The sequence below is a fragment of the Engraulis encrasicolus genome, chromosome 14 (genome assembly GCF_034702125.1).
Source record: "Engraulis encrasicolus isolate BLACKSEA-1 chromosome 14, IST_EnEncr_1.0, whole genome shotgun sequence".
Lineage (NCBI taxonomy): Eukaryota > Metazoa > Chordata > Actinopteri > Clupeiformes > Engraulidae > Engraulis > Engraulis encrasicolus.
The window spans coordinates 4,374,253-4,387,437 of record NC_085870.1 but is presented as its reverse complement, the minus strand read 5'-3'; the positions used below and the strand labels follow the sequence as shown (position 1 = coordinate 4,387,437).

Here is a 13,185-nt window from a genome sequence, read left to right as displayed (position 1 = left end):
GGTCAAAAAAGGTACTGCAACTATGCTGGTCATTGAAAATGTGTTGTCTAAGATCAAATTCTATCTTTTCATGAAAGTTTACTAAGTAATAAATTAATATGTTATAGTATGGCCCAAGTACAGTCATTTTTGCAGCTAAAAATTGTTATGTCTGGAAATTCAAAATGGCGGACCATGGAGAAGATCCCCCTTTTCATGTATGAAAAATGTATTTTTTCCAGTCATAATGAATACTTAGAATTTGATGGTGGTGATAAGTATTCATGAAAAAGGTAACATTATTGAATGGGTAGCATGAATTCTGGAAATAAGCAACTAAAAATCTCACACAGTGTCCCTTTAAAGAAAAAAGAAGAAGAAAGACAGAAGAAAGGAAAAAACAGTGTTAAGCAGATGGCTTAGCCTGTGCAGCGCTGCACAGAAGCTCGTTTTTTAACAGACACCCACAGCAGCAACGGAGGAGAATAATCTGCCCCTGAATCACACACACATGACCGCCGGCTGAGAGTTCAAACAACTGCGTGAGGTAATTGCTGGAAAATAACAATGTCTGGGAAGTGTTTCCATAACGGCCTCCTGTCAGTTCTGAGGGCGATTACGAAAAAAAGGCTTTTCTCTTTCTCTCTCTCTCTCTCTCTCACTCTCTCTCTCTCTCTTTCTCTCTCTCTCTCTCTCTCTCTATTTCTCTCTCTCTCTCTCTCTTTCTCTTTCTCTTTCTCTGCCTCTGCTCCTGGTCACTGAACAAAGCCCGTGACAGTTTATCTTTCTGTGTCTTGCTCTGTGTCATGTCGGTGACTAAAGGCTGGGAGATTCCCAAAGGTCTCGTCACTGATTTTAGGAGTCTGCCCTGGATGCCCAGTGTCTGTTTCTTCAGCAGTGATGACCTACACTTACCGCTTTCAACCTCACTTGTACTCCCTACCAGGGCCGCTGACAGCTTTTGCTGGGCCCAGGGCGAAGTTATCTGAAAGGGCCCCCCTACCCAATACCCTACCCAATACCCAATGTAATGGGGACCCAATTCTGGGCCTCCTATCTCCCTGGGCCCGGGACAACATACCCCTTTGTCCCACTCTGTCGGCAGCCCTGCTGCCTCCTGTATCATCGTTGGAGCCTGAGGAATAACTGGACATTGGACTGAACTGATATGAAGCCATTTTTTTTGTGGTAACAAGAACCATTCATTTTAACGGTACATCATGTATTGTGCATAACCACACAGTCATTACACCTTCACCATCAACCAATTACGCACATAGATTGTATAGCTATTCTACGTTCTATGATTACGCATTATTTCTGAACCACCTTCCAGACCGCAGGTGAAGGGCACTCACAAAGTAATTCGCAAAGCAGTAGGAGATGTATTAGCAGTTGAAAGATGTACATTCAGAGACCAACAACAACAAAAATAGCAAAAGTGAATCAAGCAGAGCATTATCATAACATGTGCTTCAAGCCATGGAGCTATACATGACTGCCAAATCCACACTATGTAAAGAAACACACTATATGTGAACACGTGTGAGTGAGAAGTGCAGTGCAAAGAGGGGGCCCCGCGAGTGCGAGTGAGAGTTAGAGTGAAAGAGAGGCATAGATAGATAGATAGATAGATGGATAGATTGCCTCTCTTGGAGCACAGCGAGCCCCTCTGCCCAATCCACACCCCCACCCCACCCCCTTCCATACCGTGGCCCCCAGGGGCCTCTGTGGAGACCAGGGTTGCCAGATAAGGCTGATGATTTCCAGCCCAAAAAAATGCTCAAAACCCGCCAAGAAGCACAAAATCCCGCCCAATTCTATTGATTTCTATGGCAAAAATTGGGCGGGTTTTTCTGCTAAATGCCATTTTTACCCGCACACGGCCATCCTAAGCAGCCCAATTGGGCGGGAAACAGCCCAATCTGGCAACACTGGAGGAGACCCAGTCGCAGCAGCATCAGCAGCAGCAGCAGCAGCAGCAGCAGCACATAACTCGGGGCCCTGTGTCTGTATCAGGAAGCGTCCGCTGTAACCAGAGCCTGGCTCTCTCTCAGCCCATATGTGTCCCGTCCACAAAGAGGATCAGTGTGCTCCTACTACGCTACACCGCTACACCGCACCTCACTCCAGCCCAGCGGCGGGCACACTGCAACCAGCACCCCCTCTCCTCTCCTGTCTATTCTACCCCTCTCCTCTCCTCTCCTCTCCTCTCCTCTCTATTCTACCCATCCCCTCTCCTCTCCTCTCCTCTCTATTCTACCCCTCTCCTCTCCTCTCCTCTCCTCTCCTCTCCTCTCCTCTCCTCTCCTCTCGACTCTATTCCTCTCCACTTCTCCCCTCCCCTCCCCTCCTCTCCTCTCCTCTCCTCTCCTCTCCTCTCCTCTCCTCTCCTCTCATCTCCTCTCTATTCTACCCCTCTCCTCTCCTCTTTCCTTCTTTCCTCTCCTATGATCTCCTCTCCACTCCTCTCCTCCTCTCCTCTCCCCCTCTCCTCTCCTCTTGGCTCCTCTCCTCCTCTCTTCTCTTCTCCTCTCCTCTCCTCTCCTCTCTATTCTCCCCCTCTCCTCTCCTCTCATGTTCTCCCCCTCTCCTCTCCTCTTCTCTCCTCTTTCCTTCTCTCCTCTCCTCTCTCTGCCTCCTCTCCTCTCCTCTCCCCCCTCTCCTCTCCTCTCGACTCCTCTTGACACCTCTCATGTTCTCCTCTCCTCTCCCCTCCTCTCCTCTCCTCTCCTCCCTTCTCCTCTCCTCTCCTCTCTTCCCGTCTCCTCCCCTCCCCTCTCCTCCCCTCTCCTCTCTTCAGGTCTCCTCTCCTCTCCCCTCCTCCTGCCCTCACCTGGGGTCGCCACACTATATGCACTCTATAATTAAACGCCAAAGGGGGGAAAGGAGCACGCGTGCAGCAGAACCCCAGCCAGCCAGCCAGCTTAGCCAAGTCAGGCAAGTCATTCAGTCCACTGTGTTTTTCTTAATGCCCTCAGTGAAAGGCCCAGGGCTGGACTGGCCATCTGCCATAGCGGGCAATTCCCGGTGGGCACCGCATCCTTTTGGTGCCCTATTTTCAGAAATGTAAAAAATTACATTTTTTTTTTTACATTTCTGAAAATAGGGGCCCAAAAGGGTGCAGGGCCCACCGGAGAGTCACTTCTGCGCCGCTAATTAGGGGGGGGGAGGGGGTGGCGCCTTTACGCCAAAAGTGCCTGTGCCCTATTTCTCCCCCAGCCCAGGCCTCAATGAAAGGCCCTCTGCTCAAGTAGCCAAAGGAATTGTCTGTTAAGCGAAGAGTAAACAAACCAGAGTGGGTGAAGGTAGACGGTGTGTGTGTGTGTGTGTGTGTGTGTGTGTGTGTGTGTGTGTGTGTGTGTGTGTGTGTGTGTGTGTGTGTGTGTGTGTGTGTGTGTGTGTGTGTGTGAAATACGACTCGGGGAGAAATTTGGACACACTCAGCAAAACGGCGTAACCAAAACCACCAGGACTATTTTCCTGGTTTCGCCTGGCTGTTATTAGACCCGTATATTTCTTACCACATATAAACGTAGAATGTTACAGATTTTTTTTTTCAATGGCTGCTTTCAAAAGATACATTGAAAGTCAGTGCGCTGCACAGTATGTCCATACTGTCTTAAGTCCATGTATAAGTACTGTCTATGTCTATACTGTCTATGTCCTTACCTAGATTAGTCTATGTCTGTATGGGAAAGCAAGAAATGTAATTTCAAATTCTTTGTATGACCAGTGCATGTAAAGAAATTGACAATAAAACCTACTTGACTTGAGTGTGCTGCTGGGTAGCGTGGGGGTGGTTGTTCTGCTGCACTTGTGTGAAAAAGCCATTATGCTTTACATTCTCACCAGAGACGCCCCATAACCATACCATAACCAGCATGTGCGGCTGCTGTGTTTTCGTCCAGCGTAAGACGCGCGGAAACTCAAAGAGCACATGTGGCTGCTGACAACTTCAAAAATAATGGCCCCCCAGATGACGCAGCTCCCCCCTCTGGGAATTGGCGGTAATGCAACTTCCATACCTCCATGCCTCCATTAAACAGCGGTGCAGTGCAGTGCAGTGTGCAGTGCAGTCCGCCTACCGGTAGATCAGGCCTGCGGGGTAGGCCGTAAACTGGCAGCTCTATCATTGGAGGCCGAGGGGGACTTTCTCAGGAAGTAGCCCGCATGCTTTTGTTGTTGCTGCAGCAACCATGATCCATAATACAGGTGTGGGCCTTGTTTACTTCTGAAGACGGACGGGGAGGGAGGGGAGGAGGAGGATGCCCCTTTAAACTCATCTGCTCTGCTGTGCTACTGCTGGGCTGCCAATGGCTCTCACAGAGCTGTTTACACTCATTAACTTACACTCATATCTCTCTCTCTCTCTCTCTCTCTCTCTCTCTCTCTCTCTCTCTCTCTCTCTCTCTCTCTCTCTCTCTCACACACACACACACACACACACATACAGTACGTATACATAATCTCTCCCTCTCTCTCTACCCCCGACCCTCTCTTGAACGTGCGCATGCACGCAAAACACACACACACACACGTGCGCACACACACACAAACATACACACACGTGCGCACACACGCACGCACACACACACACAGAGACAGACACACACACGTGTACACACACACACACACACACACACACGCACACACACACACACACACACACACTGCAAAGAAAGTGTGCTACCTAGTGCTCGTCACGTCACCACAGTGGCTCCATATCTGCATGAGTGTTTGCAGAGAGTAAGGACAGGTGAGAACCCAACAGGTGACAATCTCTGGAAGCAAATATTGAAGGGGGGGCACACACACACACACAGGGATATGGATGGACACACTGCCACTGTAGCCATAGCTGAGGTTTGATAGTAGAAGAGGACTGACTAACAGCCATAGCCTATTCTGTACAATCTCCCTATCTCCGGATTTGGTTAAAGACCAGCCAGATGAGCGATGAGTGAGAAAGGGAGTTGGTTCATTTCCAACAGGTTTCTTCAAACACGCGTAAGCGTTCAGGTTAAGATTCCTTATTGCCATGCAGACACACAGGGCCCCAGATCCCACGCAGGAGAGGAGTGGAGGAGGTGAGTGACTCTGTGCATACATGATACTTTTTTTCCCCCCTAACACAGTGAGGCTTTAAAAACTAAAGGCGAGGGTTTGTACATTTTGGTTGTTGAATGACAGCGGCTGTGGATTCCTGGGGTGGCATTAACAGCGCGGGCTTGTGGTGAGACAGGGGTGGTAGGCCTATAGACAGAGAACTCTTACAGTTTGCAGGCCATCCCCGGGGGTGAGCTGTTTAAACATGATTAAATAAGCGCAACCCCACGGATCTCCGTGGGGAAACTGACCAAACACATTGACGCAGAACATGGAGTTAAAAACGGCAGGTACCGCTATGAATAGAGACAGAATTTGAGAGAGCAGGGACTGGAGGGAGAGAGAACGATAGAGATGTGTCTCAGTTAAAACGGTGAATGACAGCTTTGTCACATGCTGACATGGGGCAACATCAGCTTCTAGTTACTGATGGATTGAAAGCAGATGTTGGCCCTGCTACCGTTAGCAATTTCCCATAGTAACTCAGTCTGCCACTGCGTGCCGCGCGCACCCGCACATTTTCATTCATCCTTTAAAAATTCTTCTCGTCAGCCTACAAAGCACAAGAAACAGCCGGCAGCAATAATGCACTATTATTTCTACTACTATAAAGGACGACAATTATTGTGCGAGTGGGTTAAACCACCTGTTATCTATTATAAACCGACAATCACTTTCAACAATTACATTCATTTTAAAGTAGGGTAATAGGCTCTATAGCCGTCTCGCTTTCTCAGATACGGCGAGGTAGAGGTAACTTGCCAATTATTGCACATTTAAAACTAGGGAAAGAGTTTTTCAAACGCATTAATTCATTCCTACATATTTGTTATTGTTATTGGGTATTAACGTTTCATTTAGTTAAAACTTTGCTCATCATTGATTGATTGAATAAATGTGATCTATAGGTAGGCTGTGTGGACGCATGAACAGGAAGACAAGGAATTGGGAGCAGACATCGAACCTCTTCTGCAAATAGAGCATAGCGTTGATTATATATAGGCTATTGTTTATTTGCATATTCAACACAGCCATTGGGCTGCGCTGTTCAGGGTAAAACGATGCACCACGAAGCCGCTGCCGGGGCCGAAACACATGTGGGTGTTGTAAATGCAGAATCAAATGTACAGGATAAAAAAACCGCCGACAGAGCGCACAGAATAAACGCGTAGGCTAATTTTAAGACTATGTCGTTACGGTTACGCACGAGTCGCATGCTGATTGCCTCTTTATCTCCCTCCACATCAGGACCTCACCATCACCATCTTTCCGAAACAATTGATGTTCAGCACCTGTATCCACCCGGGACTTCGCTAACTCACCTGGGCTCCTTGCAGGGAAGAGCAGATCTGCGTTCTTCTGAATGGGACAGGTACTGTACAAAGACGTCTCCACAATCACGCAAAAAAAACCTCCGCAGCCAGAAACTTTAGAACGAGGGGGTCCTTTGAAAGTCAGTGGTATCCAGCTCTCCCTCTCAGTCCAAGTGTGTGAGAGAAACAGAAGTGAGTGCCCGCACTCAAACCGTGTCAGTGGTCCTGTGAGTGAAAAGGACTTGAAAAAGTTCAGTCAACTTTGTTGCTCGGATGAGAAGTGGATGGGAAGGAGTTTGGACAGGTATTTAATCCAAGTAGCATGCTTTAACATTTAGACCCCACCCCCACCAGTGAAACGGGAGCTCAGAACGACTTTGACTTTTTTGGGTGAGGGTAGGGGGGGGCTACTTTGGGTTGTGACAGGATGCACAGGTCTCTTTCACCATAGAGAAGACAAACTTTTGTCTACATAGTATTATCATTCAATCCTTCATTTACACAATTACAGTAAATGGTGTCCAAATGTGTAGTTTTCAAGAAATTAGCAGTCATGTCACACACTCTAAGCTATAAGAAAACTATAGGCACCATTCAGTGAGAACCACGTCACATTTATAGGTGGATGTTTCTCTTCTTTGGAGCAGCTGTAACCCAGTTCTTCTTTTAGACCCCTCTACATACCATAGTGGTCCAGCATCTCCGCCCTGACGCGCTCCCGGTGTGAAATGCCATTAGGTCTGCCCTCTTGACCCCGCCTGACCCCTGCAGCCAGGGAAATCCCTAAACGAGGCCTCTCACTCGCCCCGTGTTTGGACAGTCAGCTGGAGCATAGTGTGAACCGAAGCCACGGTGCTTTTGACTTGAACCCTCCTCAGCTCTGTTTTGAGCACTCAATCTACCAAAACGCAACATCTTCATTCAATTTCTTTCATGTGTCGGAGTGGAGCCTGAAAGTGTAGTTGTGGTTTTGGGCCTTACAGTTACAGATGCTAAGTGGGTAACAACTATGCCTTCGAGAAATGCACCCCTGAGTTGTGATAGTAGGTCATGAATCATTATTTTCTTATTTTTCTTCTTCTTCTTCTTCTTCTTCTTCTTCTTCTTCTTCTTCTTCTTCTTCTTCTTCTTCTTATTATTATTATTATTATTATTGTTATTAATATTAATAATATTATTTCAAAAACGTATATAATTTACCTCGTTGGCAAGGGGTTTAGTCGCATGGTACTGGCGTTCATTGGCTCCCTCTACAGCAGGGGTTCCCAACCTTTTTCAACTTGGGGCCCACTCAAAATTGTCAAAAATGTTCGGGGCCCACCTCTGACCCAATTAAGAATAAAACTCAAATAAATCAACAGCAACACACACCAAAATGTGACTATTATTTTTGGAAAATGATTTCAAGGCCCACTTGGAATACCTTCAGGGCCCACCAGTGGGCCCCGGCCCATAGGTTGGGAACCAGTGCTCTACTCTGTACGCTCCCTTAGAGAAGCACACAGTACTAAGGTGCCAGGCGCGATTGATGCCCGTTTGTGTTCAAAATGACTCCCCACCGCGTAGTATATCTCCCTCCATCTACTCATTGTTCTTGATTGCTTGTCTTTTTGCCCAAATTTGACATGCAGACCCATTACTGGGCAGACTGTTCTCCAAGCCTGAAAATGCTCGTGATGAATCGAAACAGACTGGCTAACTCAGTTTGAGGTCTATTCTCAAAGGAGGGCCAAGAGGTTTTTTTTTTAGTGGGGGGGGCGGAAGGAGGAAAGAGCCCTACAAAACGGAATTGTTATTCCTTGTGCAGCTTCCAGATTCTTTTGATAAACAGTTGTTTCCCAAGGCATCTAAATTAATTCCAGTTACATAACCTCTACATTAATTTGAATGATACAGTACGTTACTGCAATACACTCACAGCTCGTGTTTTTATAACTCCAAATTTAATTTACCATGGGACTCCATAACTTTTTTAGTTTCAGACATGGGCAAGAAATATTCTGAACTATTACCGGTAACTATTACCATTGCCATTTTAACTTGTGATGTAGCTAACATATTTTTTTCCCATTACATTAATGTCATTTACCATGTCTTCATTATTTCATGAGAAGCCACCAGACGGTACATCTTTTCTTGTGTCCAAACCCCTTTGCGCAGATGATTTGCACATATTATAACCTTACTGTCACCAAAATTGTAATGGCTATGTCTTAATCTGTTACTTAAGGCTCTCAGTCATGTCATAGCAATGTTATAATAATGTAGCTGCTGAGCATTTTCAGCAAACAGTGAATAGGCCCGCTGGCGACCCCATATGCATAAAGAGGCTACAACATGAAATTGTTATGAGTAAAGCGCAGGCAAAAAAGCGTGACGAAGAAACTAAACAGCCAATCATCACAACTGTCTCTGTCTGGTGATGCATCACTCTAATTGGATGTTGTGGCGGCTGTAAAAAAAAAAAAAAAAGGACGAACGAAAGAAAGAAAGAAAGAAAGAAAAGGAAAAAAACTAGGTAAAAAAGACGAAGAGAAAAGGAAAAAAACTAGGTAAAAAAGACGAAGAGAAAAGGAAAAAAACTAGGTAAAAAAGACGAAGAGAAAAGGAAAAAAACTAGGTAAAAAAGACGAAGAGAAAAGGAAAAAAACTAGGTAAAAAAGACGAAGAGAAAAGGAAAAAAACCATTGAGAAGAGCTGATTGCTTCAGCTTCATCTCCAGCCAGCTGCAGGGTCGTGCTACTGGTCTGACCTCTGTGTAATGGGGCTGTTACCTGCTACCCCGGCTGATCTGTCTGTCTGTCTGGGGTATGCTCAGGGCTGCTGGACTGGTAATCTGGCATACAGGGCATTTTCCCAGTGGGCCGACAGTCCTCAGGGGCCGATGCTGTTGTTTTTTGTATGTTCGTCTGTTTCTTTCCCCCTCAATTTAAATGGGGGCAGCCCATTGGTCGATCTTCAAGATAAACAGTGCACTGAGGACTTGGATAAGATGGCCCTCGAGACATAGGTCCCCCCCCCCCCTGGTCTATGGCAAAAATGCCCAATCCACCACCACCCCCAGTACACCCCACCCTACCCTACCCCACCACACACAGCTTGTCACCCAACTTCTCATTTGCTCCCCTCAAAATGTGCCCACTCTGTTTACAGTTTAATAAAGTCTCTGTGTGTGCATATACACAGTGAATATAATTATGGTGACACTGATCTGATATGGCGATTTTTTTTAACGCTTCAAGTTTAATTTTAAAAATTGCCCAAAAAGGCTAGCCTGGGCTTTATGACGTAAACCTTCTGTCTGTGTACAGTCTGTGTGCTGTTAAATTCAGTACAGTGTGTGTACATATGCACATATTGGACTTAAATATGGTGATATTGATCTGATAGAGTGTTAGTATTCGTAAAAGCAGTCTGAGAAATTCCCTACAGCTGGTCACCTTTAATTTAGTATAGTGGAATGCGCACACATCCAGCAGAAATGCATCAGCAGGTGCCAAATCAAAACACATGTAGGAGCGGGAAAGGATCTGCACACTGCTTGCAAAAGACTTCATTTATTTGGAGCAACGTTTCGATCATAGATGTTCTTCAGGCATCTCCAAATAAATGAAGTCTTTTGCAAGCAATGTGCAGATCCTTTCCCGCTCAGAGGCGATTCTTGGGTCAGGTGGGGCCCCAAGCGAAAATGCAAAAGAATGAACATTTGAACTAAAATCGCCACTACTGTGATAAAGTGTGGGCTGTCATTCACTATCCAGGGGCTTGGGGGCCCCAAGCGGTTGCCTGCCTTGCCTGGTGGCAAGATGCACCTCTGTTCCCGCTCCTACACCTTTACTTTGTAGCAGAGATGGGACCAAGTCACTAATTTGCAAGTCGCAAGTAAGTCTCAAGTCCTTCCAATCAAGTCCGAGTCAAGTCACAAGTTACGACGCATTTGACCAAGTCAAGTCCAAGTCCAAGTCGTGCCAAAGCCAAGTCAAGTCAAAGTCCAAGTCTTATTTTTTCCAAGTCATTAACAAGTCACCTTGTATTCTATGTGCAATATTGACAATTACCTTTGGTCATCATAAATTCATTACCTCTCCACACTGCCTTGCATGTCCCCCTTCGCCAGTCATGTCCCGAAAACCGACCATGGTATACTATGATATCAGTTTTTTAAGCATGGTTCGGCATTGGTTTTTGGTTTTTACTAGATTTAACTATAAATTGAACCATGGTTTTACTCTGAAAACTAACCATGGTTTTACCACGGTTTATAATTATTCATTAAATTACTTTTATCTTTTATCCAACGCACATATTGGTGACAGTCCTTGGAGCAATGTGGGGTTAGGTGCCTTGCTCAAGGGCACTTCAGTCATGGATGGAGATGTAGGGAGAGGTGGGTTTAAGGGTGGGATTCAAACCTGCAACTCTGTGATCTTCAGCCCAACTCCCTAACCATTACAGCACGGCTGCAGACAAGCTTTCATGTTTGTTTGGGTGACCATGCAACCCACAATTGATCATATATTTTTTTAGCATGGTTTTTGACTATGGTTGAAGGTAAATCTTTTTTTTTTCTTTCTTTCATGCATTTTTTTCACACACAAAATGCAAAAAAATATATATATTCATTGACTTGGAGCACAATTGCAAGTCATTGCAAGCTAAAACTGTCAAGTCGAGTCAAGTCTCAAGTCAATAGCGTACAAGTCGAGTCAAGTCACAAGTCACTCCTAATATTGGCAAGTCAAGTCTCAAGTCGAGTCATTTGTGATTCAAGTCACAAGTCAGTCCGAGTCACAAGTCACAAGTCCACATCTCTGCTTTGTAGGCCTACAAACCAAACAAACAACCATGCACATTCCATTTCATACAGAGTGTCTTATTTAATCATGTATCTAAGACAGAGGGATTTACTTTTCCAATGTTCTTCAAAATATTTCCGAAGAAACATTTCCTCTCGGTCACCCCGGCCTTCATTGTGCCAACCTTGGAAAGTAAGAACTGCACAAGACAGATCCGGATCTCTTAATGGGTGGTCTTTGGGAACAAGGGGAAATATGACCGTGAGTCTTTCTAATGCTGCATCAGGCAGTGATTCAGAGGGAACAGAGCTTCTTGAGGCAGCAGTGCTTCTTGTTTATGGAATTTGTTTTGCAAAGCGGCTGAGTCCAAATGTGAGCCACCTGAGCTGAGCCTGCCAGTCCTTCCTGTGTACCCCAACCTGTCACTGTGCTTGTGTGCCGGAACTACGCATGTTGTTTCGCCCATTCAGCGGAATCTTATTTGACTCATTCCAGATTCAGAAAGTAAACACAGATGTGCCACACACAGACACACACACACAGACACAGACACACAGACACAGACACACACACACACACACACACACACACACACACACACACACACACACACACACACACACACACACACACACACACACACACACACACACACACACACACACACACACAGTGTCCTGAGAAATCCAACCAATTCACTCAAGCAACTGACTTCTCAGTAGAGGCCCGCCAAACGGGACAAAGAGGAGGACTGGTATTAAAAAGCCTTTACAAACCTTGGCTCATGCTGATTGGATAAACACGCATTGGCTAATGTTTCAAAAAGCCAACATGTTTTCATCAGCGCTTAGTCTTACGCCATAGTTTGCCCAACTCAGATCAATATGTAGATTAGTGAAATTAATTAGTGAAATTACAACATGTCAGAGCATTATGGCGAGTAGTATGTGACTTGGCTACATTTTCTTGCTTTCTCAAACTTGTCCTCCTCTGACACTGATTTTTGCAAGCCCAAATGTCCAAGCAGTGGAGGGAGAGAGAGAGAGAGAGAGAGAGAGAGAGAGAGAGAGAGAGAGAGAGAGAGAGAGAGAGAGAGAGAAGAGACTCCCTGAACTTACCATACCCAAACAAACCCACCACCTAACCGTGGAAAGCATTCCAGGCATCCAGTTGTATATAACCAGCGATATGCAAGTGTGCCAAGGGTGACTGGCTGCTGTGCTATTTTATGGACTCTGTCTCAGTAGTTTGAATGAGATTTCAAAAAAAAAAACAGTGTTACTTTAATACCAAAAATTAGTGTTACTTTAATAAGAAAAATAAGTCATTATAAAATGGTACAAAAGAAAGACAATGTGAACTGGTGCATGTTCCAGAAAAAGTTCCAAAAAAGTTTTTAAAAAGTTTTGTCCGTGCAGCGTGAGCCTTAATCTCTCTAGGTTTCTGTCTTTGTGATTTATGAAGGGTTTTGTATTTCAGGGCAGATTAGAGTAGCGTGAGGATAGCTGTGTCTGCAAAGTTGTCTGCAAAGCCCATTCGAGTCACAGCTGCTTTAAAGGTGCACTGTGTGAGATTTTTAGTTGTTTACTTCCAGAATTCATGCTGCCCATTCACTAATGTTACCTTTTTCATGAATACTTACCACCAGCATCAAATTCTAAGTATTCATTATGACTGGAAAAATTGCACTTTTCATACATAAAAAGCGGGATCTTCTCCATGACAGTACGTGGACCATATTAAACTATTTGTTTATTACTTAGTAAACTTTCATGTAAAGATCAAATTTGGCAATAAGCAGCCCAGTTTCAACGAGACCATTTGCTGCACAGTGTCCCTTTAAAGGTGCACTGTGTAAGATGGTGACCAGAGTAGGTATTGCAACTATGCAGCCTGTTGCCAAATTTGATCTTTTCATGAATATTAATAAATAATAAGCCAATATTTACTAGTATGACCAAAGGACAGTACGTTTGGCAACTAAAAAT

General features: G+C 45.2%; 2 protein-coding genes across 2 annotated transcripts in view; one reads left to right on the top strand and one right to left on the bottom strand.

Moving 5' to 3' along the window:
* matn4 (matrilin 4) overlaps window positions 1-6,661 on the bottom strand; it is a 36,341-nt gene extending 29,680 nt beyond the window's left edge. The window contains exon 1 of the mRNA XM_063216303.1: window positions 6,411-6,661. The gene's annotated coding sequence lies outside the window, so the exon portion shown is untranslated. The remainder of the gene's footprint in view (window positions 1-6,410) is intronic.
* A 6,489-nt stretch (window positions 6,662-13,150) lies between these two features.
* Window positions 13,151-13,185, top strand: part of rbpjl (recombination signal binding protein for immunoglobulin kappa J region-like) — a 25,658-nt gene continuing 25,623 nt past the window's right edge. Inside the window, exon 1 of the mRNA XM_063216209.1 lies at window positions 13,151-13,164. Coding sequence (XP_063072279.1) covers window positions 13,151-13,164 — 14 coding nt within the window. The remainder of the gene's footprint in view (window positions 13,165-13,185) is intronic.